Source organism: Lepidochelys olivacea (genome assembly GCF_965140295.1).
Source record: "Lepidochelys olivacea isolate rLepOli2 genome assembly, chromosome: 5".
NCBI lineage: Eukaryota > Metazoa > Chordata > Testudines > Cheloniidae > Lepidochelys > Lepidochelys olivacea.
In genome coordinates this window covers 74,087,200-74,112,223 of record NC_140415.1, presented here as the reverse complement: position 1 = coordinate 74,112,223, position 25,024 = coordinate 74,087,200, and the positions used below count along the sequence as shown (strand labels likewise).

At 43.4% G+C, this 25,024-nt stretch overlaps 1 protein-coding gene across 1 annotated transcript in view; it reads left to right on the top strand.

Moving 5' to 3' along the window:
* Positions 1–2,890: 2,890 nt before the first annotated feature.
* FEM1C (fem-1 homolog C) overlaps positions 2,891–25,024 on the top strand; it is a 28,363-nt gene continuing 6,229 nt past the window's right edge. The window contains exons 1-2 of the mRNA XM_084627855.1: positions 2,891–3,038; positions 3,850–4,566. Coding sequence (XP_084483981.1) covers positions 4,023–4,566 — 544 coding nt within the window. The 5' untranslated portion in view covers positions 2,891–3,038; positions 3,850–4,022. The remainder of the gene's footprint in view (positions 3,039–3,849; positions 4,567–25,024) is intronic.

Below are 25,024 nucleotides of genomic sequence, written 5' to 3'. Positions count from 1 at the left end.
TTACAGATAACACATTGGGTTATTACCTGGGTTGCCCCTATTCCCTTGTTCAAATGCAACCTTATATCTTGAATACCCCTAATTCTATTCCTACTGAAGCTAATGGAAGCAGCATTGGTCCTGTGTCTGCTCCTGTCCCTCTTCTGTTTCCTCACCTCTGCCCTAGCCCCATGTCTCTCTCAGATTCTTAAAGGGGATCAACCTGCCACCCTAATCCTACCCTTCTCAATGCCCTCAAAAGAAAGTACTTCCACAGCTTGAGTGAGGAAAGAGTATCTTGTTCCCTGCCCACTCTACCTCGCCCAATTGCTGGACAATCTACATGGAGCCATTGTGGCCTCTATTCTACTTCTGATCCACCCAATGGCTTGACACAATCCCTTGCTGCTTCTTGGTGTGAGAAAATGCAACAGGGTGAGATTGGCAGGAGGGAAGGTTCTCAGTGTGTTCAAGAGAGAGATGACCATCTCTTTCTTACCTAGGATTGCATTCTTCAGAAGTCCCAGGTTAGCTGGCCATTTCTGATGGAGCAAACAAATCAGGCTTGCCATTGTCCTCAGGGCTAACAAGCATTTCTGAATTCTGAGGATCCAAGTTTGCCATTTTTAGGGATTTAACCTGTGGAACAAATTCCACTGTGTCATAGCATTACCTCATGATGGTTACCTCATCCTGGGTGATTCCCTATCCACAATAAATTCAGAATTTGTAAATGTCCTTCAAGTGCATTTTCCATCTTCCAGACCTGCACAATTCAGAATAGGTAGTAGCCTATCAACAAAACAGACAATATTGAGAAAGAGCACGTGTACATGCAAATGTTTCTACATCTATCAGAGATGCCAACCCTCCTTTATTTTTAGTAATCCTCTCAATTTTTTTACGTTATTATAAAATTACTAACAGGATTAAATCTACTAATTTTGCAAGCACACACATATTTTATGTGTATTGGTCACTCGTCACCACTCAGGTCCAATGAACTCAGCAAACAGCGCTGCAGCTGCAAGGTCGTTCTTCTCTGCCGCCCCTGTGGCACATGTACAGACTGTGCAGTGAGGGTCTGATGGGAGGCAAGCTGTGCCAAATGGGTTGGGGCACTGCTTGATTCACCATCCAAGCCACAGGCTGCTCTCTAACTACCTCATGTGGACCCTGCTGAACTATGTTAACACGCTCTAGGTAACTAGAGCATGCCAACAGGAGAAGCTGGGGCGCAGGAGGAGGAAAGAGGGAACATGATAGGAAGAACAGAGAAGAATCATCCCAGGAAGGGGGTCCAAGCCTGTGACTGGTCAAGGTAATTAAGGGCTCTAGGCAGCATAAAAAAAGCAGCTTTCCTAGCTCTGATTCTCCGCTTCTCCCTGTCTGGGGGTGGGGGTCAGGTGCACACAAGGGGGCAGCTGGGAGGGAGCCAAGGCCCCACTTGGCCATAGACAGGGATGCGGGGAGGTCCTGGTCTCTGTGGGAAGAGGGGAGGGAGAGGTCCAAGCAGCCTCCAACTCCCTCCCTACTCTTTTCATAAATATTCCTAAGTCTCAGAACAAGGCTGGCATTGTAGCATCCACTTGGAATTACAATAGAGCCTCACTTTTTAAATAAATTTGTTAGTCTCTAAGGTGCCCCAAGTACTCCTTTTCTTTTTTACTTTTTAAAGTGTAGTTAATTCTATGAAAGGTGCCAGATTGATAGCCCCAGAAGCTGCAGAGGCAAGTAGTATGGATAGCAGCAGTGCAAACTTCCCCATGTTGCCCCACACTAACATTCTCCAATCATAATGTGAAAAGACCACTTCTAGGGCTAAGAAGAGAGTTTACTTTCTATGCTCTTTCAAATCCAGCCTCCTGCAAGGGCTGCTAACGAAGCTGACAGTCAGCACCTCCCCAGTTCCATGAGCCATCCAGTCCCTTCACGGCATGCAGGCTTGCTTGAGTGCAATCCTGGATTCACATAGTGGCTAAACACACTGATAGTCACTACGAAAAACTCCAGGGGAACAGTCCAACACGATTAAGGTGACCATACATCCCATTTTGGCTGAGACAGTCCCTTTTTAAAGGCCTGTACCGGCTGTCCTGACTTTTTTGGCAAAACTGGCATTTCTCCCATTTGTGCTTGCCAACTGATGTTCAGTTGGCAAGAGCAAACGACAAATACACAGGCAGGCGGCAGGGGATCTTGGACCTGGGTTCCCGCATGCAGAGCCTGTGGGAGGGAGGAGAGGGAGGCCTCAGGCCGGCCCTGTGAATGCAGGAGGTGGGGGGGGGCGCTTGGGCCAGCCCTGTGCAGGGTTCTGTTTTCCCTTTGGGAAAATATGGTCACCCTAAACACAATGCTCAGCTCCGACATTTCTGTCGCCTCTGTAGCTCTCAAAGCACTTTACAAAGGTGGGGAATCATCATTTTTCAGAAGGGGGAAACCGAGGCAGAGAGGTGCAGTGACTGGCTTAGGATGGAGCATGGCCTTGCCAGACCCCTCTCGTCCTCACCACACGGGTGCTGGAACAATTTGCATCGTCGGGGTGCTGCGAGCCATTGACTCAAACTGTAAACCCTGCGTATGATGGTCACCACTTCAAGCGGGGGGTGCTGCAGCCCCCGCGTCCCTGGCTCTCGCACCTCTGCTACCACAGGTCGGCGTCTGTATTCCAGCGAGGGAGGGAGCACACGCGGCTCCACTGAACGCCCATTAGCCCTAACCCTAAGCACCCGCCTCCCACAGCGAAGCAACTCCCCCCTCCTCTCTGCGCGCTCTCAGCCTAGCTTGAGCCAGGCTAAGCCCCGCCCCCCACGCGGCAGGCCGCCGCTCTTAGTGGCTGGCTGGGCGGTGGCCCCTTCCCTATTGGGGCTCCTGAGAGAGGACATGAGACAGCTTGTTCGGCTGCGCCTGGGCGCTGGGCTGGGCGCTCGCCGAGGCTCGTTGCTGTGGGGATTCGCCTGTCATGGAGGAGCTGGATGGGGTGCGGAGCGCGGCGGAGGCTTCCTGGTGAAGGCGGCTCCGGGGAGAGGGAGCCGGCGGGGCGTCCGCGCCTGGGGAAGGTAGCTCGGAGCCTGCTCTGGGCGGGCGGCGGTGCGGGGTCCCCGGCCCCCAGCCGACAGGGAGGCAGGTCCGGGGGGCTGGCGCGGGGCTGGGAACCCGTGTGGGAAGGGGCGACGCGGGGCCAGGACGGGGGGCGGCGGGACTACCTCCCCCGGGCGGGTGCGGAACCAAGGTCGGTCTCGTTCCCCTTGCCTGGTCCCAGCAGTGCCCCCGCGGGCGGCGAGCCGGGTGCATCGGCTCGGTCCGGGGGCTGCTTGGCGGAGGAGCCAGGCCAGAGAGAGAGGTCGGCGGCTCCTTGCCCGGGCTGGGTCCGGCAGAAGTTGGTGGAGCTGCCGCGGCTCCTTATACAGCCGGCGCAGACGGGGGGGGGGGGTTTCTGCCACCCGTGTGAATGAGACAGGGGGAGGATCGGCGCTCACTCCCGCCAGCCTCCCGAGAGGGGGCGCTCCCCAAAGCCCGGGGAAGCCCCCGAAGGTGGCACTTCCTTTCCTCTCGGGAGAATTGATGCAGTGTACAGCACAAGCAGTGGGAGGTCATTTAGTGCGGTGGTTTTCAAGCTTTTTTCATTTGCGGGTTACTAAAAAAATTCGAATGGAGGCATGGGCCCCTTTGAGCTGGGGACCCCCAGGGGCCTGCGGAGCACGGATTGGAAATCATTGTTCGACCTCTTTTCTCGGCCCCCTTAGTCATAGTCCACGGGACCCTCCCTTTCCTCCCCCCCCCCCCCCGGGGTTGAAACCCACTGATTTAATATATTAAAGATGTTTTTAAAAAAAAACCCAACCATTTCAATTTTCTTTTCTCTTTCAGATTGTTGAACACAGTCTGTGCTCGGAATTGTTAGGACCTAAGATCAGAGTCTTCATGTTTGTTCACAGAGATAACACAGATCTAAGAAAAGCGTGTGGGTCTTCAGTTTGGACTCTGTAGTTCCAGTAATCCCATTATCTGTGACACTGAAGGATAAAAGCGGCACAGACTAAATGGATCTAAAGACAGCAGTGTTCAATGCAGCTCGTGATGGCAAACTGCGGCTCCTTGCAAAGTTACTGGCAAACAAAACCAAAGAAGAGGTGGCCTTGCTGATGTCTGAAAAAACTAGTGGTGCTACACCACTTTTGATGGCAGCCCGTTATGGACACCTTGATATGGTGGAATACTTGCTGGAGCATTGCTGTGCTTCTATAGAAGTTGGTGGCTCGGTGAATTTTGATGGTGAGACCATTGAGGGGGCTCCTCCATTATGGGCAGCTTCTGCTGCTGGTCATTTGAAGGTAGTCCAATGTCTGTTAGATCATGGCGCATCTGTCAACAACACAACACTGACAAATTCAACCCCACTTAGGGCAGCCTGTTTTGATGGGCACCTGGAAATAGTAAAGTACCTTGTGGAGCATAAAGCTGATTTGGAAGTATCAAACCGACATGGGCACACATGCCTGATGATCTCATGTTACAAAGGACACAAAGAAATTGCTCAGTATTTGCTTGAAAAAGGTGCTGATGTTAATAGAAAAAGTGTTAAAGGTAAGATCAATATCCTATTTTTCTTGTAGCAAAGTTTCTGAGACTATCTAGTTGTTACCTTTTTTTTTTTGGTAGGAGACCAAAAATGTTCATCTGACTTGATAATGTAAATTGTTCAAAGTGCTATCAACAAGTTTAAATTATAGTGTTATGTTTATAGTTTGTATGTAGTTTTGAAAGTTTTTCAGTTTGATCTTCCAGCATACCTGCTAGTTCACTACTTAAAAAGAACCAGTTACTAAATTTCATTCTAAATCAGCAAGTTTTAATTTATAAACCCCAGTTGTTAAAAGATTTTGCTACATAGAGTCATACTCCTGGCTAAAGTGTGTATGTAAAAAGCTAATTGGCTTTTTGCTGAAAATGTAGTGGGTCATGTGATAACTTTTTTAAATAGATAAACTTATATTGGCAAAACAAATATATTGTGCATTGAATAAAATTCACTGGTCTGCACTGTTAAGATCAGAATAGGGAAATGGAGGAAGTCTTTTCTGTATTTTAAAATTTCCACCCCGATTCTTCAATTCTTCAGTTGATCTATTAGCTACAGTAAGTAAGAAATGGAAATTAGGGTAAAAAATAAGGACCAGTGTGAGTGTGATCATGCCAAAAAAGAGAGTTTCAGTAAACAGTGGTGCTGTTATCACAATAGATGTTTTTTTGCTTCTGTTTACAATGGTCCTGGCACTATTGTTCAAAGTGAAGACTTCTGCCTTTTTGCTTTGATCATAGTTGCATGGACCTCTTGTTCTAACTGTGGGCATGTTGCTGCTTTTTAATTGCATCACCAGCGCACATACTAATGTTGTATTGACTCACAAGGTGTATTGGTTAGTGCAGACTACCACACATTTTTAACCCTGGAAAGATGGTCTGTGTTTGGACATTCTGAGATATGTCAAGGGTATTTCCCCTCAAAGCCTGTGTATGACATAGTACTTCTAATTCCTGTTTCTGGCTTCATTTATTATTAACAGTTTCCCAAACATGACATATAATTTGACAATTTATACCTTTCTAGTATATAGTTTATGGTATGATATCTTTAGTATTTGTTAGCAGAAAAAAAGATGAACACCTAAATGACACTTTCACTGACTGAAAGAATGTGGGTGAGGTTTCAGAGTAGTAGCTGTGTTAGTCTGTATTCGCAAAAAGAAAAGGAGTACTTGTGGCACCTTAGAGACTAACCAATTTATTTGAGCATAAGCTTTCATGAGCTACAGCCCACTTCATCGTAATATCTTTTATTGAACCAACTTCTGTTCGTGAAGGAAACAAGTTTTCAAGCTTTCCAGAGCTCTTCTTCAGATCTGGAGAAGGTAACCAGAGTGTCACAGCTAAATATAAGGTGGGACAGATTGTTAAGGATAATGACTTAACACATGTTGCAAGAAACCACTTCAAATGAAATGGGAATTAACACCTCTGCTTATCTGTTCTGCCAACAGAAGTTGAGGCACGAAAAGATATTACCTCACTACCTTGTCTCTCGTATCCTGGGACCAACATGGATACAAGAGCACTGCAAATGTACAGCATGTCTTTAAGTCAACGAACAAATGAAAATATGTAGGGAGTAATATAAAGAAAGCTACAATACACAGTGGGCAGAATGTAATAACTTACTTCTGCTTCCAAGAAGAATAACTTCCAAGCCATAAAGTCACTCGTGAGTCACCACGGACTTGTATATTGTTCCAAGTATTTACTAGGAGTGATTACCACACAGCTGCGTAAAGGCCTGATGTATCATAAAAGCACCTATCTAGGCCACCCCTTTTTTTCTCTCTGCCAGTGGACTGTTAATGTTCTCAAATTTACTGATCCTTAATATCTTTTTTTACCAGTATGCAGATATAATTTGTTCTTTGCTCTATTTAAACAACCATCATACAGACACCTACCTACAAGCATTTTTTTTATCTCTCTGGTCTCAGCTCCTCTTATCATTTTAATTTCTTCTCTTCTTCACTTTATTCAATTCTTGCATGACTCTTGTTATTGCCCAGTGAAGGCTATTAAATTTTTTTTTTTAAATCTGTGTATACATGTATAGTGTATTTTTATGGAGTATGCCCTGCCTTTTCTTGCTCTTTGGAAATACTCTACCCATTGGTGATGACATCAAATGGAGACTCCGCTCTCTGCTGTCTACACTGTTCAATGTCTGTTGTTGAAACAGTATTACATTAACATGCATTAGGGAATTTTTAGTGTGCAACGAAAGGGTCTACATGGGCCAGTTTTTGACCAAACTGTTGGTGAGCTTTAAAATTCACACCCCTCTAATGCTCAATGCCATGCTGTGTAGATGAGTCCACAGAATTTTTTAGCTTCCTGAAATTCCTTATTCTGAGTAGGGCTGGGGGGAAGAGAGAATCTGGTCAGGCACATCTTCAGTTCCTTCTCCTCTGATTATATAAGAAAGGGTCAGCTTGATGTTGAGAGGCCTCACAGTGGGAGGGAGGGAAAGAAAAGTCCAGGTTGCTGCTTTTTACGGACAAAGAAACCAGTTACTATAGACGTCCCTGTTGCTCTTCTTACAACTACTGTGTTTATGTTAATGTTTACTTGTCTCTGCTCACAGGAGGGAGATGTTTAAGGGAGTGTACCTATGAGGGCCTTGTCTACGGGGGGAGATCTACTACGGGGGGGCGGGGGGAGATCAATCTAAGTTACGCAATGTCAGCTACATGAATAACATAGCTGAAGTCAAAAAGAAAAGGAGGACTTGTGGCACCTTAGAGACTAACCAATTTATTAGAGCATAAGCTTTCGTGAGCTACATGCTTAGATCTACTTACTGCGGGGTCCACACTACGCGATGCCAATTGTAGACGCTCTCCCATCGACTCCCCTTGTGCTTCTTGTTCGGGTGGAGTACAGGAGTTGATGGGAGAGTGATCGATGGTCAATTTAGTGGGACTTCACTAGACCCGCTAAATCGATCGCTGGTGAATCGATCTCAGAGCGTTGATCCTGGCTGTAGTGTAGATGTAGCATAAGACTACTAAATATTATATCTTCATTAAATGGGGTATCTCTAGAAAGCTGCTGTTATAAGGAGCACCAGAGGCTATCTTTCAGATATTTTCTTCATAACAGGAAGGTGGGGGGCATTTAAATATTTAAATAACTTAAATATATAATTGTGAGTTATAATGTACCATGCATGATTGTCCATTTACCCCTAGGCCCTCACATCTAGAAAAATGACTATGCACTTGTTAGAGAAGAGTATTTTAGGACTGGGGAAGATAGGGTGGGTTATAGGATAGGTTCTTAGAGCTCCACAAATCAGGATGGCAAAAAGTTGCAATGTAAAGATGGATACAGAAGCAGTTAAAAATGATGGATTTCACTGGAATGTATGAGTAGTCTAGCAACAGCATTCTGGACTACTGAAGCTTAGAAAGTAGAGATTTGGGAAGAGCATATGATGAAGTGCAGTAGTAAAGATAGTAAGTGATTAAGACGTGAGGATTTCAGCTGAGTCAAGATAAGAGAAAATGATAACCGTGCCTCATAGGTGGTGATGGCAATGGGTGAGAGGAAAAAGTTTAAAATGCATGACAGTGCTGTACTATGGAAGATGGCCTATAACTCCAAAATTGAAATTATCTGAGCATTGAATCATCTTGGTTCAAGATGTATTCAGCTTTCACTTCTTCCCACCATTTTCCAGAATCCTCTTCTACAGTTTCTACAGATTCTTACGGAGAGTAGAGGCAAGAGTTCAAATAGTCACAAAGGAACTTGTTTAGAAAGTAAGGGACTGTGTGACCTAAATAAAATATTTTAAAATAAAGTATAAATGAGGGAAAAAATGACAAATAAGACTTGAAAAACCTTTTTGCTCACTTAGTATTATGTATGGATGAGGGAATATCTACAATTTCTGTAGAACTGAAGTTTTAATTTGAAAAGCAAAACTTCCAAATGTGAACCAATTCAGCACTGTTTTCCTAATGCTGTAGGCTGTTCCAGCATAACTACTCTTTGCTTTAGCAGCAACAGGTTGAAATTAACAATACTGTGGTAAGTTTCACTGGTGTTACATAGAAGCTCCTGGAGGTAGAGGAACTGTCAAGAATCATGTTGCTTGCATTCTGTTGCTTAGGTAAGCTATGAGTAGTAGCACTGGAGTTTCTGTGGTGAGGACCACAAAACCAGGCCCTAAGTGAAGGATAGATCTCTCAAGTGTACTGGATTTTTCAGGAATTTTGGATGAATTCAGCTGACTTTCCCACTCCACTGGGAAGAGTGGCAGTGTTATGTACACACTAGGCAGCACTCCCTTTCCGGAGTCAGAAACAGGACTCAAAAATCTTGATCCAAACATTTTGGTATTGAATAGTTGTGTAACCCCCTGGCAAAATGTGTGTGGCATGCCTTTCTAGTGGCTGATTAACTACAGGAGTAAACATTTTTTCTGTTGAAGTGGTAGTGGTCTGTGCTGATCTCTGAAGGCAGAGGATTCAAATCCTGTTGATGATCTGTGTGGGTTCTTTTTAAAACGCTAGTTTATTTAATTCTCACCATAAGAAAACCTTCTGTAAAATGTTTTTAATGTTAAAAATATTATAATTGGTCAATTATAAGAACACTCAGCAAAACACAGGTGTTATATTTTGGTCATTTGAAAATGTTACAGATTGACACAGATAAAGGATGCGGGGGTAGGGTAGTGGAAATTCCACCACCCCTTTTCATTGGTCAGGATATTGGGGCACAATTGATAGTCCCTGTCTAACAGCCATGAGGCTCTGTATGGTGGTTGGGTTGGGAGGGGGAGAGCTGCTTCTTCCAAAGGATATGAAAGGTAGTCTGAGAGGAGTCCAGGAACAGCATTCTTACATTTCTCAACAGCTGGGAGTAAGGAGTCTCTAAGACATTGTTCCTGGACATTATTGATGGCCTTCCTTTCCCTGTCTCCTCTTTTCCTTCACACCCTTTAATCTCTGGCGAAAAGGTGTTTGGCAAATTTTTCCCAGCTTACTGGGAAGGAGTATAGAAGAAAGGTGTAGTGGGTCTGCCAACATGAGAGATTTTTGGGGGAAATCACGTTTTGCAAGCTGTAAATTCTATTATGGCTGTGAATAAGACCTGTAGCATAAGAATGGACCTACTAGGTCAGATCAAAGCTCCGTCTAGCCCAGTATCCCGTGTTCCAACAGTGCCAATGCCAGGTGCCCCAGAGGGAATGAACAGAACAGGTAATCATCAAGTGATCATCCCCTGTCGCCCATTCCCAGCTTCTGGCAAAATCCACAAGATATCAATGATGTAAAATCCAATATAGCAACTCTCTAAATTAACAGAGAGCTGCAGACCTTGTTCAATTTATTTTCTCCTATGGATATGTATACAGACTTGAATCTTTGGCTATAGTATGAAGACTATATTAAGGCTTTAATTTAGATGGAGACTGAAATGTGTTTAACATCCACTAACCTGGGGGAAAAAGCAAAATCGCTGCCTCTAAATACCTGTTAGTTCCAGAAATGATGAACTAGGGTAGAGCCACTCTGGTCTCTTCAAAATCAGCATGTGGTGTATTGTATATTAAAAATAATTAACCTAATAGTAAACATCGAGAAGTCTGACAGGTTTTTTTCTCTTCTGGGTTTTCTGTCTTGCCTGCTTGCCAAGCTTCATTTTGAAAAACAAGACTCTGCTTCCTGGGAATAAAGGTCTTACTCTAAATGTGTTCTGTTCCTTTTTCCTGGTTGTGTTACATGACACATTGCATTACATTTGTGAGGATATTTTGAGCATGAAGGCTATGTGAAACTAAACCATAGCAGGAATGCATATTACCCAGCCTAATAAATTAAATAGTGAAAGAAGATGCAGTTAAAAGAGGGAAAATGTTTTAATTTGCATTGTGGGGGAAAAAAAATGTTGAAACGAAGTGATTCAAATACTTTTATCTTTCATAAATGTTGAGACATCAAAAATCTTGAAAATACAATTTAGAGAGAGCTGAATCTGTGAACAGGGAGATCTTTGTTCCATAGCATTTCTTTTAGTGGTCTGAGAAATTAGATTAAAACATAATAAGACAGTAAGCGTAGAGGATAAGTACACCTCAATAAAACTGAGGTCTAGATCCACAAAGGGACTTAGGCATTGTAACACTTAATTTTTAGGCCAGATCTGCACTAAAAAGAGAGGCTGGACTCAGCTGCGTTGCTCAGGGCTATGAAAAATCCACAAACCTGAACGATGTAGCTAAGATTAGCTAAGCCACCCCCACCCCGTGTAAACATTGCTGGGTTGATTGGAATATTTCCTTAACCTAGATGCCACCTCTTGGGGAGGTGGATTAACTACAGTGACGGGAGTAGTAGTAGTAGTTCCCCTCGCTGTAGTAAGTGCTTACACTGCAGTATTACAGTGGCCCAATTGCAGCACTGTAGCTGTACCGGTGTAGCAGTTTAAATGTAGATATAGCCATAAATGCCCAGCCACATAACGTAATCCACAGACCCAAGTCAGGTGTTCAGACTCACTATACAATGCTTGGGGAGAGTTAGGTGCTTGAGAATGAGCTTCCTAGGAGTCGGGCAGCTGAGCTGGGAGCCACCTAGGATAGCCAATAGAATATGTAGAAGTGAGGAGCTTAGGTGCCTCATTCTGGGCTGCAGGGAGGTACCTCCCTTCATTGGGATTCACAGCTGTAAACACTCCCCTGTGCTAGGGGTCTCAGATGGGTCAGTCCATGAAGAAGGTGGTGGTTTTTTCCCCTTATACACTATAGCAGGGGTGGCCAAACTGTGGCTCGCGAGCTGCATGCAGCCTTTTTACAGTTAGGGTATGTCTATACTACTTGCCGGATTGGCAGGCAGCGATCGATCCAGCAGGGGTCGATTTATCGTGTCTAGTCTAGACGTGATAAATCGACCCCCTGAGTGCTCTCCCGTCGACTTCTGTACTCCAGCGCTGCAAGAGGCACAGGCAGAGTCAACTTCAGCTACGTGAATAACGTAGCTGAAGTTGTGTAGATCGATTTCCCCCCCCCCCCACTTTCGCCTCCCCCACTGTAGACCAGGCCTGAGTGTGCCTCCCCATTCTCCACCTACCAGATTGCGGGGAGCTCGGGGATTGTGCCCTGTGGTGGGGCTAGTGGCTTCTACCAGAGATGACTGGTGCCTGCTGAGAGCCGGGGGGGGGGGGCACAGTTTAAAGGTTCGCTCCCCCCAACAGCATGAATCACACATCTCCCAGGCATTCCCACCCTCTTACTGTAAGTGGCCCCTCCCTGAGGCTCCCAGGTGTTAGCTCCACATGGACAGGTAATGGCAAAGAGCCTGGAGCTGCAGGAAGGGGCCACCGCTTTAGCTTTGTAAGGAGAGGAAACCACAAAAGCAGCTGCTCTCCCTGCAGCTCCCAGCTGTTTGCCACTGCCTCTCCGTGTGGCCGCAGCTCCTAGTTCGTCAGCTCCAGCAGTTGCCTTGCAGGGAGGGAGCCCGGTGGCACCATGTGACAGAGTGGGGCCAGAAAACCCTGGAAAAAATTGTGGGGGGGAGGGGAGAAGGTAGTGTGTGGTCAAGTGCCCCCACCCCCATGTATCACCTCTGGCTTTTTCCCAATTAGGGAGGGATTCTTGGGGCTTCAACCCCGCAGGGTGTGCCTTCTGGGGCTCGGGGCTTCAGTAGGAGTAGGGCTGAAGCCCCAAGCCCCAGTAGGCACCTCCTGTGTGGCTGAAGCCCTGGCAGGCACGCCCCAGCTCTCAAACTTCTGAAGATTGTCGTATGTGGCTTGGAGCGTCAGTAAGTTTGGCCTCCTCTGCACTAGCCTGGTGGTTTGGGTATTCACCTGGTATGTGGGAGACCCATGTTTCAGTCCCACTGCTTCAGTTAATATTTCCTTGTACAATTGGAAGAGTTTCAATAAGAGAGACTGAGAGACCTGTCCCAAAATATCCCACAGCCCAGTAGTTAGGGTTCAGATTCCTGTTTTGTGTCAGCCAGAGGAGGTATTTGCTCCCACCTCCCAGATGAGTCCTTAACCACTGGGCTGTTTGGGTATAAGAGGAGCACCGTCTCGGCCATCCAGATTTTTTAGACAAAGGAAACGCAGTGGATCTAATTTACCTAGATTTTAGTAAGGCGTTTGATACCGTGCCACGTGGGGAATTATTCGTTAAATTGGATAAGATGGGGATCAATAGGAAAATTGAAAGGTGGATAAGGAATTGGTTAAAGGGGAGACTACAACAGGTCCTACTGAAAGGTGAACTGTCAGGCTTGAGAGAGGTTACCAGTGGAGTTCCTCAGGGATCGGTTTTGGGACCAGTCTTATTTAATCTTTTTATTACTGACCTTGGCACAAAAAGTGGGAGTGTGCTAATAAATGGGAGTGTGCGGATGATACAAAGCTGGGAGGTATTGCCAATTTAGAGAAGGACAGGGATATCCTACAGGGGGGTCTGGATGACCTTGTAAACTGGAGTAATAGTAATAGGATGAAATTTAATAGTGAGAAGTGTAAGGTCATGCATTTAGGAATTAATAACAAGAATTTTAGTTATAAGCTAGGGATGCATCAATTAGAAGTAACAGGGGAGGAGAAGGACCTTGGAGTATTGGTTGATCATAGGATGACTATGAGCTGCCAATGTGATCTGGCTATGAAAAAAGCTAATGCGGTCTTGGGATGCATCAGGAGAGGTATTTCCAGTAGGGATAAGGAGGTTTTAGTACCGTTATACAAGACACTGGTGAGACCCCCACCTGGAATACTGTTTGCAGTTCTGATCTCCCATGTTTAAGAAGGATGAATTCAAACTGGAACAGGTACAGAGAAGGGCTACTAGGATGATCCGAGAAATGGAAAACTTGTCTTATGAAAGGAGACTCAAGGAGCTTGGCTTGTTTAGCCTAACTAAAAGAAGGTTGAGGGGAGATATGATTGCTGTCTATAAATATATCAGAGGGATAAATACCGGAGAGGGAGAGGAATTATTTAAGCTCAATACCAATGTGGACACAAGAACAAATGGGTATAAACTGGCCACCAGGAAATTTAGACTAGAAATTAGACGAAGGTTTCTAACCATCAGAGGAGTGAAGTTTTGGAATAGCCTTCCAAGGGAAGCAGTGGAGGCAAAAGATCTATCTGGCTTTAAGATTAAACTCGATAAGTTTATAGAGGAGATGGTATGATGGGATAACATGGTTTTGGTAATTAAATATTCCTGGTAAATAGGCCCAATGGCCTGTGATGGGATATTAGATGGGGTGGGATCCGAGTTACCCAGGAAAGAATTTTCTGTAGTATCTGGCTGATGAATCTTGCCCATATGCTCAGGGTTTAGCTGATCGCCATATTTGGGGTCGGGAAGGAATTTTCCTCCAGGGCAGATTGGAAGAGGCCTTGGAGGTTTTTCGCCTTCCTCTGTAGCATGGGTCACTGGCTGGAGGATTCTCTACTCCTTGAAGTCTTTAAATTACGATTTGAGGACTTCAATAGCACAGACATAGGTGTGAGGTTTTTTGCAGGAGTGGCGGGTGAAATTCTGTGGCCTGCGTTGTGCAGGAGGTCAGACTAGATGATCATAATGGTCCCTTCTGACCTAAATATCTATGAATCTATGAATCCGTGGGGTTAGGCACACTCTGAGAACACCTATAGATTGACCCCTGCAAGTGAGATAGATGGAGGAATGCCTAGATTGGAATTCCCCTGGAGTTCAGGTGTGAACTAGAGTGCCAAGCCACTTGGTGGCATTGGGACCTAGGCAGCTTTGTTCACTGGCAAAAGTTTAGGTACCATGCAACTTAGGCACATCCAGAATTAGGTGGCAGCTGAGAGGATTTGGCGGATCTCAGTGTTGGGTTTAGGTGTCTAAAGTGGCAAAAAGCCCTTTGTGGCTCTACCCCTGAGTGTTTATATACATATCAATATGTTTATATAATCAGTCTTTAAAACTAAAGTAATAAATACATTTACTAGATGACTTATTTCCTTTATGTGCGTTGCTTGAAGTTAGTGCAATATAAACACTTAATCTTTAAATCAAGAAGATCAGTAATTTTATTGGGTCCTGAACCTGTGAATATTTATGCATGTGCCTAACTTTACACATTTGAATAATTCTGTTGAACTCAATGTAACTACAAGTGTCTGATGTTTAGCATCTGAACCAAGTATTTTCAGCAGTGGGGCCTTGCATGTGAAATGGTAAGAATGACTTCCTTTTAATTTTCTAATATTGTTTTACTAATCCAGAAACATGATCAAGCTTTAACTAAATCTACTTAATATATTTACAAAACGTTCATTCAGGTCCAGCCAAATCACTGTGTGTGTCACTGCTTCTCTTCTTTTCCCTTCCCTGTCACAGGCCAATTATTTATTTTGGAATGATTTGCCTCTGATAGCGACCTGGATGGGGGGAGAAAAATAGTTTAATTATAAATGTGAATCTCCAGATGTACTTCGGTAGCACTGGAGAGTTAAAGAATTAGTTGCACTGACGTATGTAGCATTTGTGTAGTGCTTTTTCATTTTGTTGGCTATTTGAAAAAGGTGCTCTAATATAACTGTAAAATGTAAAGGCCCAAAGCCAACTGAGATTTACTCTGATTATCAATTCTGGTTACATTCTGTTCCTTACGGTACTTTGAGGAGAGCATATATGCCCTTCAGAATGGCGCATGCTCGTGTTCGTTGTCATACTGATCAACGTGAATATCCAGAATCTAGATGAGTGGTCAGATTCTATAATAAGATAATTATAATATAATATAAGGAAAAGGAATTAGAAATGGGGTAAAAAAAACTAACTTGTAAAAGAGAAGACACTGATTTGAATAGAGATTTCACTTTGAGCCTTCCAAGGAGGTGATAGTATCATAACTAAATTTTTTTTAGAAAGACTTTAAAATGTTTGACACCATTTCTTTAACATACATTAACAACTGTTGTGTGTTGTTTCCCTTGGAAAAATGGTGTATGGAAACTACTTATCAAAAGAGAGGTGCTTCACATAGGCTTTTCCTGCCTTGCCAGTTATCTCCTCATTTGATCTAGCAATAGAGTTATAATGCTGAATTTACCAATTATTTTTGTGGCAACAAAGTAATGTCCTGCTTGTGACTTAACTGCAGTCTCAGGCTGAAAGAATGCTTACTTAAACATGCACCTACAACAGGGGACAGAGAATTATTAGCAATATAAGTAGCCTTTTGTATTAATATTTTTCTAAACAAACGGTCCTCTTCTCCACTCTAACCCCTATACTCCTCAGTGTGAAAATTCTTCACAGATGCTAACCAGAGCAGTCTGCTAATTATCCACTTAGTGACTTTATCATATTGATATTTGAACCACTTTATAGTCTTAATTAATATTTAACATTTGTACTTTTTATTAATAAGTTTGTTTTTGTGATACTTTCAAAATTCTTTGGTAATGCATGGAATATCTGCCTTAAGGATAGAACTAGTCCTTACAGCCTTATAGCCAGTCTTTCAAATTCCCCCTCAAATTGACAATTGATGATTACTAGATAGATCACTGATGGACTTTGTTAGGCTGTTGCCCCTTTTGACCCGAGCAGCTAGTCAAAGTTTGGGGCCTTGGGGATGTTCCAGTTGGAAGTAGAAACTGGTGATAATCAGGTATTTCTTTTATACAGTTCTGTTTATTTACAAAGTCCTGTGTTTCTGAATCCAGAAGGAACCAAGAACAAAAGGAGCAGTTTCTTTAGCCAACCCCAGACCCAAAAGTTCTCTGTCTAGCTTTTTCCATGGTGTCACTGTTCTTACTGGCTCCTGTGTCCTACTAGGCTTTTTGTTTTCCCCTGCCTTTTCTTGCTGCTCTTGTCTGTGAGTGGCCTTAGTATCTGTGTTCTCTATCACTCCCGCACACACACCTACCCAAAACAGTACTCATCCCAAAAGGTCCTGGGCAGGTTCACACACCCCTTTTGGTTTAGGTTTGACTTATATTTACAGTTACGTTAATTGAAGAGGTGAGTTCATACTTCTCAACCTCAGAAGCTTTAACCCAACCCATAACAAGGTTTCACCAAGTTCATAATATATTTATTTTTGAAAAGTAGCCAAACCAAAGCCATCTCTCTGTGCATGTATCTGGTCAATATAAATGTGTATTCTTGTAATCTTTCCCCTATCCTCTCCTTGTGTCCCTTCTGATCGTTACGAACACTTGTTGCGTTTCATCTTAATTCAGTTTAAAGTTTAGGGCTGGTCTACCCTGAAAACTTACGTTGGCATTGCTATGTCTCTCAGGTGTGAAAAATCCACACTCCTAAGGCTTGTAGCTATGCTGACCTAACCCCAGTGTAGACAGCGCTAAGTCGATGGAAGAATTCTTTGGTTGACCTAGCTACTGACTCTCGGGGAGGTGGACTAACTACAGCAATGGAAGAACCCCTCCCCTTGTTATAGTGAATGTCTAAACTGAAGCACTATCATGAGCTGTGCTATAGAGCCCTGCAAACCCATGGATATCTGCTGAACATCTGCAGGTATCCGCATCCGTGGATTATTTTTGTGGATTGCGGATACAAATTTTGTATCCGCGCAGGCCTCTACTGTGCTGTTCTAGTGTTTTAAGTGTAGATGTAGCCTTAGAGGCAGAGACTGTCTCTTACTGTGCTTATACTGTTCTCTGTACAGTTGAGTCCTGTAAATACTATTGTAATACAAATAATTAAAAAACAAAACCCAACTACTTCTGGTAGTTCCAGCCTGATAACTGGTAGAACTGTGGCTTCTTTCAGCATAGGTAAAAAGGAAAATTATCTGTTTGTAGGTGGAAGTCTAGTTTGAGAGGGCAGTGAGATTCTCTATGGAATATTCTACTTTTTTCATGGTTCTCTGTGTGTCCACTTATGGTAAATTCATGAGATTGTAAAGATGTTTGATTTAGAGTTGAATTTGTTCAGCTAGCTGCTAATTTTAGTTTTGCGTGTTTGGGGTTTTTGCAATGTGTCATGACAGTTTCTCTTGCAATGTTGTAGCCGTGCTCTCGCCCCTTCTGTGCCGCTGCCCCTCCACTTCCCCTCCCCCAGTCAAGCTGGAAGCTGGAGGGGGCCTTGGGAGCCTGAACCCCTTCACCTGCCTGGGGTGGGAGGACCCAAGAGCAGCCCCAATGTAAGACCCTGTTTTTAGTTACTTATACCTTAGCCATACTTTAACCATTCAGGCTGAAACATTCTATGCTGGGTGTCTGCCTTAGGCAGAATTTTATTTTGGAAAGTATCAGTGAAAACAGTTTAACCATTTTCAAGAAAGAGGTTAGGGAAAAATGTTGTTTTGCCAATATTCAAACGTTCTTACACTTGTTCTATTGAGAAGCTTTAGTGTTTCCATTCCTTGGTGGAGGGACTTGAAATCCTGGAGAAGGGAATCAACTTGGGGTTAGAGGTGCCTTTTGCTGTTCTTGTGAAAACTCACAAGAATTTGGCTCAGTTGTAAGCCTCTAGAAAAACATTTTCACATCTTCAGTAGATCTTTGTTAGAGGCTGGTAGCTAAATTCTCCCAAGTTTCCATCTACAGTGAGCATACCCCGCTCCAGGGTTGAGCACGATTTTCCCAGCAGTTGCTCCTCCGCATTATCGGGGTCACAATGGTCCTGGCCACTGGCATTGAGCAGTGAGATTCTGTCACGTGTGGTCTCAATTCTCCTCCTGCTGGTGCACCAGCAGTTTGGAAGAAGAAGCAGCAGCCTGATTGAAATGCAGAGGAGCAGGAACAGGTTGAAGCCAGAGCAGAGATTAAAGAGGGAGCAAGCTCTGGAGATCAAGGCAGAAGGGTCTGTAACTCCTAGACACACTTCCTTCCAGAAATAGAACTTGTGATATCTGAGTATCTTTGTTCTCTGCTGTCTAACAAATACATGTAAAACCGACTGGCTAAAAGTGGCCAATCCTTCCTCTAGTGGCTGGTCCACATAGAGTATACCAGCCTACTACTTCTGTTGGTTACTCCATTAGCTCAAATGGTAGAGATCTGTGATTTGGATCGAATGTTTCCAACACTGCTGATGACCCATATGGACAGTGAGAATGATTCTACGTGATGACATTTGTTTTTTCAGTTTGCTTTTTCAAAAACCTGTGAAATTTATAATTTAAAAAAGAAAGCTACAATAAACTGATGTTAAAATTGCCAAGTCAAGTACTGAAAAGTTAGGAAATGCCAGAATTAAAGTTACTTGTACCACCTTAAATTGGCCTCCTTATGCATATGCGTTACACTTTAATTATATGATTATATACTATTTTTTTCTAAAGGCTCCCTGCCTCATTCAGAGTCCAAGTTGAATGGTGCTCACTGAATAGGTAGCCATTAAATATTTTTTTTTACCCTTATTCATGCCTCTTAAGAATAGGTAGTAAAGAAGAGCGACTGGAGGGAGTCTACTCTGCTTGGTATTCTTGGTCATAAAAGGTATGGACTTAAGGCTCTCTTCCATAAGTTATCACTCCTTGCATCATTAGGACCATAGCCATGGTAAAGTTCTTCCTGCTAAGCATATAGCAGCCACTGCTGGAAACATATACAAGGAAGAGAAACTATGCTGCCTGTGACAGAGTAGCCTGCCCCTTAAAGGCAGTAGTCCCTAGAGGTCAACCAACCTCACCAAGAGGCATGGCCCTTTTAGGGTTTGAAAGGTTCAATATAAGGACCTTAGGAGGATATGGCTAGAAAGGAAGAGATCCTGGGAATGAATGGTGCTTGGGAGGAAATCCTGCCACTGTATCTTTAAGGGGCTTAGGGGAGGACCCTTGCAAAGATGGAGTGGCAAAGCTCCCCTCGTCACCCAATCAACCAGTTGGGAATTAGCTGGGAGATAGGGAGTAGCATATATGCTGCCTTTTACTACCTCATAACAAGGCAGACACCAGTAGTAGAAGATGAGCTACTGATCCCCTGAGCCTGAGGGCTAATTAGGGAAAATGCCAGCTGAGAGAGGAACTGGCTAAGGCCCTCCAGAGCCCTAAATTACAACCCAGATCCAGGAGAGCTGGGAATTTCTTGTTTAAAGAGAGGGATAATAAGTGGTTGAATTTCCCAGCTCCAGGAAGAGGGCTGGGGCTCCTACTGTAAGCAGAGAGACAGACTGAACGGTAACTGAGGGGATTGGGAACAGAGTTCAGAGGGTGGGCTTCAGAGGAAACCCTGAAAGCCAGAAGAACCTTTTTATTTGCGACTTTTGTTATGGACTATTTTCACAAGGTTTTATAATAAACCAGCCCAGGGAGGGTATTACTGAGTCAAGAGACCTTGAGGTTCAGTTACTGGGTTGCTGAGAGGGAAAACTGAGGAGGGAGCACCTGAAATGCCACCCTTTGCCTAAGGGGGCAGTGCAGGGAAGTAATGTCCTGGGACACTCCTGTCAAGTTGGCATGACTCCAGTGGGTTCCGTCTGGTAAGGGACATAACTTGGTAGTAAACATAGTTATCCACATAAACTAAATAGCAAAAAGACAAGATATTCTAAGGATGTTTGACATTTTTGACCAGTACAAGATGCCCTGGGGCAGAAAAGTAATTAAAATTGTCATAAGTGCAAGTGGAGTTGGGGTGGGGGGGGGATTTTTGTTCCTTTTGTGAAATAAAATTTGAAAATTGAACATAAGTTATGAAAGTCCTTTTTTCATGTATGTGTATAAATACATAACACCAAATATATTTTATACATAATAAAACCTACAACACTGTCTCTCCCCCCCGCCCCCCACCCTTTTTTTTTTTTTGGTCTCCATGTCTGTACACAATAAATGATCAGAAAGTAAGAGTTACTACAAAGCTAATACCTCAGTCCTGGTCTTAGTTTCATAGAATATCAGGGTTGGAAGGGACCTCAGGAGGTCATCTAGTCCAACCCCCTGCTCAAATCAGGACCAATCCCCAACTAAATCATCCCAGCCAGGGCTTTGTCAAGCCTGACCTTAAAAACTTCTAAGGAAGGAGATTCCACCACCTCCCTAGGTAATGCATTCCAGTGTTTCACCACGCTCCTAGTGAAAAAGGTTTTCCTAATATCCAACCTGAACCTCCCCCACTGCAACTTGAGACCACTACTCCTTGTTCTGTCATCTGCTACCACTGAAAACAGTCTAGATCCATCCTCTTGGAACCCCCTTTCAAGTAGTTGAAAGCAGCTATCAAATCCCCCCTCATTCTTCTCTTCCGCAGACTAAACAATCCCGGTTCCCTCAGCCTCTCCTCATAAGTCATGTGTTCCAGTCCCCTAACCATTTTTGTTGCCCTCCGCTGGACTCTCTCCAGTTTTTCCACATCCTTCTTGTAGTGTGGGGCCCAAAACTGGACACAGTACTCCAGATGAGGCCTCACTAATGTCGAATAGAGGGCAATGATCACGTCCCTCGATCTGGCAGTGCCCCTACTTATACATCCCAAAATGCCATTGGCCTTCTTGGCAACAAGGGCACACTGTTGACTCATATCCAGCTTCTCGTCCACTGTAACTCCTAGGTCCTTTTCTGCAGAACTGCTGCCAAGCCATTTGGTCCCTAGTCTGTAACGGTGAATGGGATTCTTCCATCCTAAGTGCAGGACTCTGCACTTGTCCTTGTTGAACCTCCATCAGATTTCTTTTGGCCCAATCCTCTAATTTGTCTAGCGCCCTCTGTATCCTATCCTTACCCTCCAACATATCTACCTCTCCTCCCAGTTTAGTGTCATCTGCAAACTTGCTGAGGGTGCAGTCCACGCCATCCTCCAGATCATTTATGAAGATATTGAACAAAACCGGCCCGAGGACCGACCCTTGGGGCACTCCACTTGATACCGGCTGCCAACTAGACATGGAGCCATTGATCACTACCCGTAGAGCCCGACAATCTAGCCAACTTTCTGTCCACCTTATAGTCCATTCATCCAGCCCATACTTCCTTAACTTGCTGGCAAGAATACTGTGGAAGACAATGTCAAAAACTTTGCTAAAGTCAAGGAACATGTCCACTGCTTTCCCCTCATCCACAGAGCCAGTTGTCTCGTCATAGAAGGCAATTAGATTAGTCAGGCATGACTTGCCCTTGGTGAATCCTGATCACTTTTCCTGATGACTGTTCCTGATCACTTTCTCCTCTAAGTGCTTCAGAATTGATTCCTTGAGGACCTGTTCCATGATTTTCCCGGGGACTGAGGTGAGGCTGACTGGCCTGTAGTTCCCAGGATCCTCCTTCTTCCCTTTTTTAAAGATGGGCACTACATTAGCCTGTTTCCAGTCGTCCGGGATTTCCCCCAATCGCCATGAGTTTTCAAAGATAATAGCCAATGGCTCTGCAATCACATCCGCCAACTCCTTTAGTACTCTCGGTTGCAGCGCATCCAGCCCCATGGACTTGTGCTCGTCCAGCTTTTCTAAATAGTCCTGAACCACCTCTTTCTCCACAGAGGGCTGGTCACCTCCTCCCCATATATTGTTACTCCGCATATATTGTTCCATTTTCTAGATATGTCTGACACATCTTAGTGTTTGACTTCAGTTGCAGTAAATAAATGCTCTGCAATTCTAAAAGGCTAAAATTAAGGAAAAAATGAACAAAAATTGTAAGGTAAATCGAATGTGTTTAGACCGGTAGGACATACAGTTACAGGAAATATCCTTGTCTCTGAATTCATGTGGAGGTTGCGAGACTGTCACTTTGATTTCAATCCTATTTTGGGACAGTTAGCTTGTTTGAAATATTATGGCAGAGCTCCCATCAGAAGGCACAGCTGAGAACCTGCCAAAAAGAAAAATGGGGAGGTTTTGAACAGTGGGAGAATGACACTTCCTTATAAACTATACAAGTAAAATCAGTTTTAAATGAATAGATAGAGAACACTAGGAAAAAAAACACGTTGTGAGGATGTGGATATTTGGTTGACAGTGCAACCAAAATGAATATTAAAATTTATGTTTAACACTTTTTGAAAGACAACTTACTGGACTGGACAAGTGTTGAAATGAGAGGTTTTTTTCATAGTTTTTCATAAATTACAGGCCTGAACCTGAAAACACTGTCAAGTATAGTACTTCTGCTGCTGGAAATCAATAGTGCAACTTCTGGTAGTAAGTGCTGACAAGACCAGGATCTAGGTTGTTTTTGTCCATGAAAAGATTAACATTTTGATAAGCTTTATGGCCATTGCCAATTTCTAGTAGAATAGTTATTGTCACAGGAGAGTCCTGGTTTTTTTTGGGTTTTTTTGGACTAAACCATTTACAAAATGATCAGTAACATTTGAGCATTTTCCATCCTTTGTTTTATAGACTCTTTTGTGTGAGAGAGATGGCTTTATTATTTATATTCCCCACCCAATGTTCTAATCTCTCCTCCACTCCATTGCTTGGTTCTCAAAATATTTTTTTTGTGCACCACCAAGAAAGGATATGAAGACTGCAAGTGGTCCACAAAACATTACATTATTTTTTGAAGTGACATCTTATACTAAGCTATGGATAATAACTGTTGTTTTGGTCTGTGTCATGTATTCCCTGTTAATTCCTAATGAAGTCTTAGGGCATCCATCAAGGAGGAATCCTCTGGACCCATACATGGTTGCAATAAGTGGAAGAGAGATGTCTGTTAAAATAAAAGCCCCATAATCCCATTTACTTTTGAGACATGTCACTGGAGTTTGGAAATCCCTGGCAAATTGGGTAGGCTAATCAGGGACCAAAAAATTTTTCCCTACACTCAAGACAGTAGGGATGGTGTGACTTAATTTCCTAGAGTGATGAGAAGTCAAGTTAGGACACTGCAAATGTATCTTGGTGAACTATAGTTTATTCAAGATTAACTGTATACTTTTACGTGACTTTCCAAATCTATAGATTCTGTAAATAACTATCTGAAACTATAGAGACAAGGTGGGTGAGGTAATATTTTATTGGACTAACTTCTGTTGGTGAGAGAAACAATAAAAGATACTACCTCACCCACCTTCTCGCTCTCTTATCCTGGGACCGATGCAGCTACAACACTGCATACAACAATATTTGATACTATGTCATAAGTAGGTGTAATTTGAAAATGTTTGTCATGAGAGCTGCTCAAATTATGGATGAAACTAATTAGATGGGATCCTGTGAAGTCCATAGAAATTGAGGACACTTATCAAGTGGCAATTGAGAGCACTCAGCATCTTCCAGCATTAGGCCCATAGTTTTTGCCTAAATTGTATGACTATACTTCAGATTTAAGAAGTGGACAACAAGAAATCTAATTTCCCCTTGCTCCTCTGACCCTGAACGTAATCAGTAGCTGTCTTTTTAAACTAATCTCAGGCCAGGTCTGAACACAAACTAATTGGAATAACTGCATAGCTTGGGGGGAGGGTGTGAAAAATCCACACGTAGTATGACGTAGTTATACCGACTTAACCCCACATGTAACAGTGCTATGTTGACAGGAGAGCTTCAGAGAGAAATTGTCTTGTTGGCATAGGAGCGTCTTCACTAAAGCACTACAGCAGCATAGCTGCACCAGTGTAGCTGAGCCTCAGTAGCGCTGTACAGGAAGATAAGCCCTTCATTGCATTACTTGAATTCACAAAATGTCACTCTCCCCTGCGCCCTCTTTCTCTCTCCCTCCCCCCCCCCCGACATGTTAACTGGTCACTTCATCTCGAACAGTTCCTTGAAATGTATTAACCACTTATGCTAAACAGTTTTCTCCACCTTTTATTTAACTTGATGATCTGAGTACATTTCCTAGTCCTAAAAAAGAACTCTGTAAGCTCGAAAGCTAATCTTGCTCACCGATAGAAGTTGGTCCAGTAAAAGATAATTACATCCCCCACCTTGTCTCTCTTGAATTCACAAATTCTGTTTTTCTCTGTATGCACTAAAGGCTTTTTTTGTTGTCCTGTGTTGACTAGATCTGAAGACCATTTCATGTTGCATAATAAATTTGGACAGGGTGACCTAGAAAACTAATATCTTCTTGTAGTATAAGGAACTTGACATGAAAAGAACTAAGTAGCTTTTCCAAATGGCAGTAAAACTGACCAGAGTTCCATTAATTTCATGCTGCTGCAGCTGTCAGCATAGGCATTTGAGTTGTTTTAATGCAGACGCCAGAAAACCTCACTACACCAGTTCATGTTTAGAGAAGGTATCTTTGTAACCATAAGAACCAGAAAATTAAAAACAACCAAAAAGCTTACATTCTGTACAGATTTATGGCTTATTGCCAGGGCAAGTTTCTTACATGCTACTAGTGTGTAGATGAGTAAGGTGGGTTTTCTAATAATGTTCCTGAAAGTTTTCTTGCAGAACTTATAACACTCTCTCTTTTTTTATCTAGCTTTTTTGGGAAGCCAGAAGACAAAATTTACTTTGAAAATGGGTAGAAACTACTTTAAATAATATGAGGCCCTAATGCTTTAAAAAAAAAAAAAAAAAGTATGTTGCTGCCATATTTGATAATCAGGATTTACAAATGTGAAACAA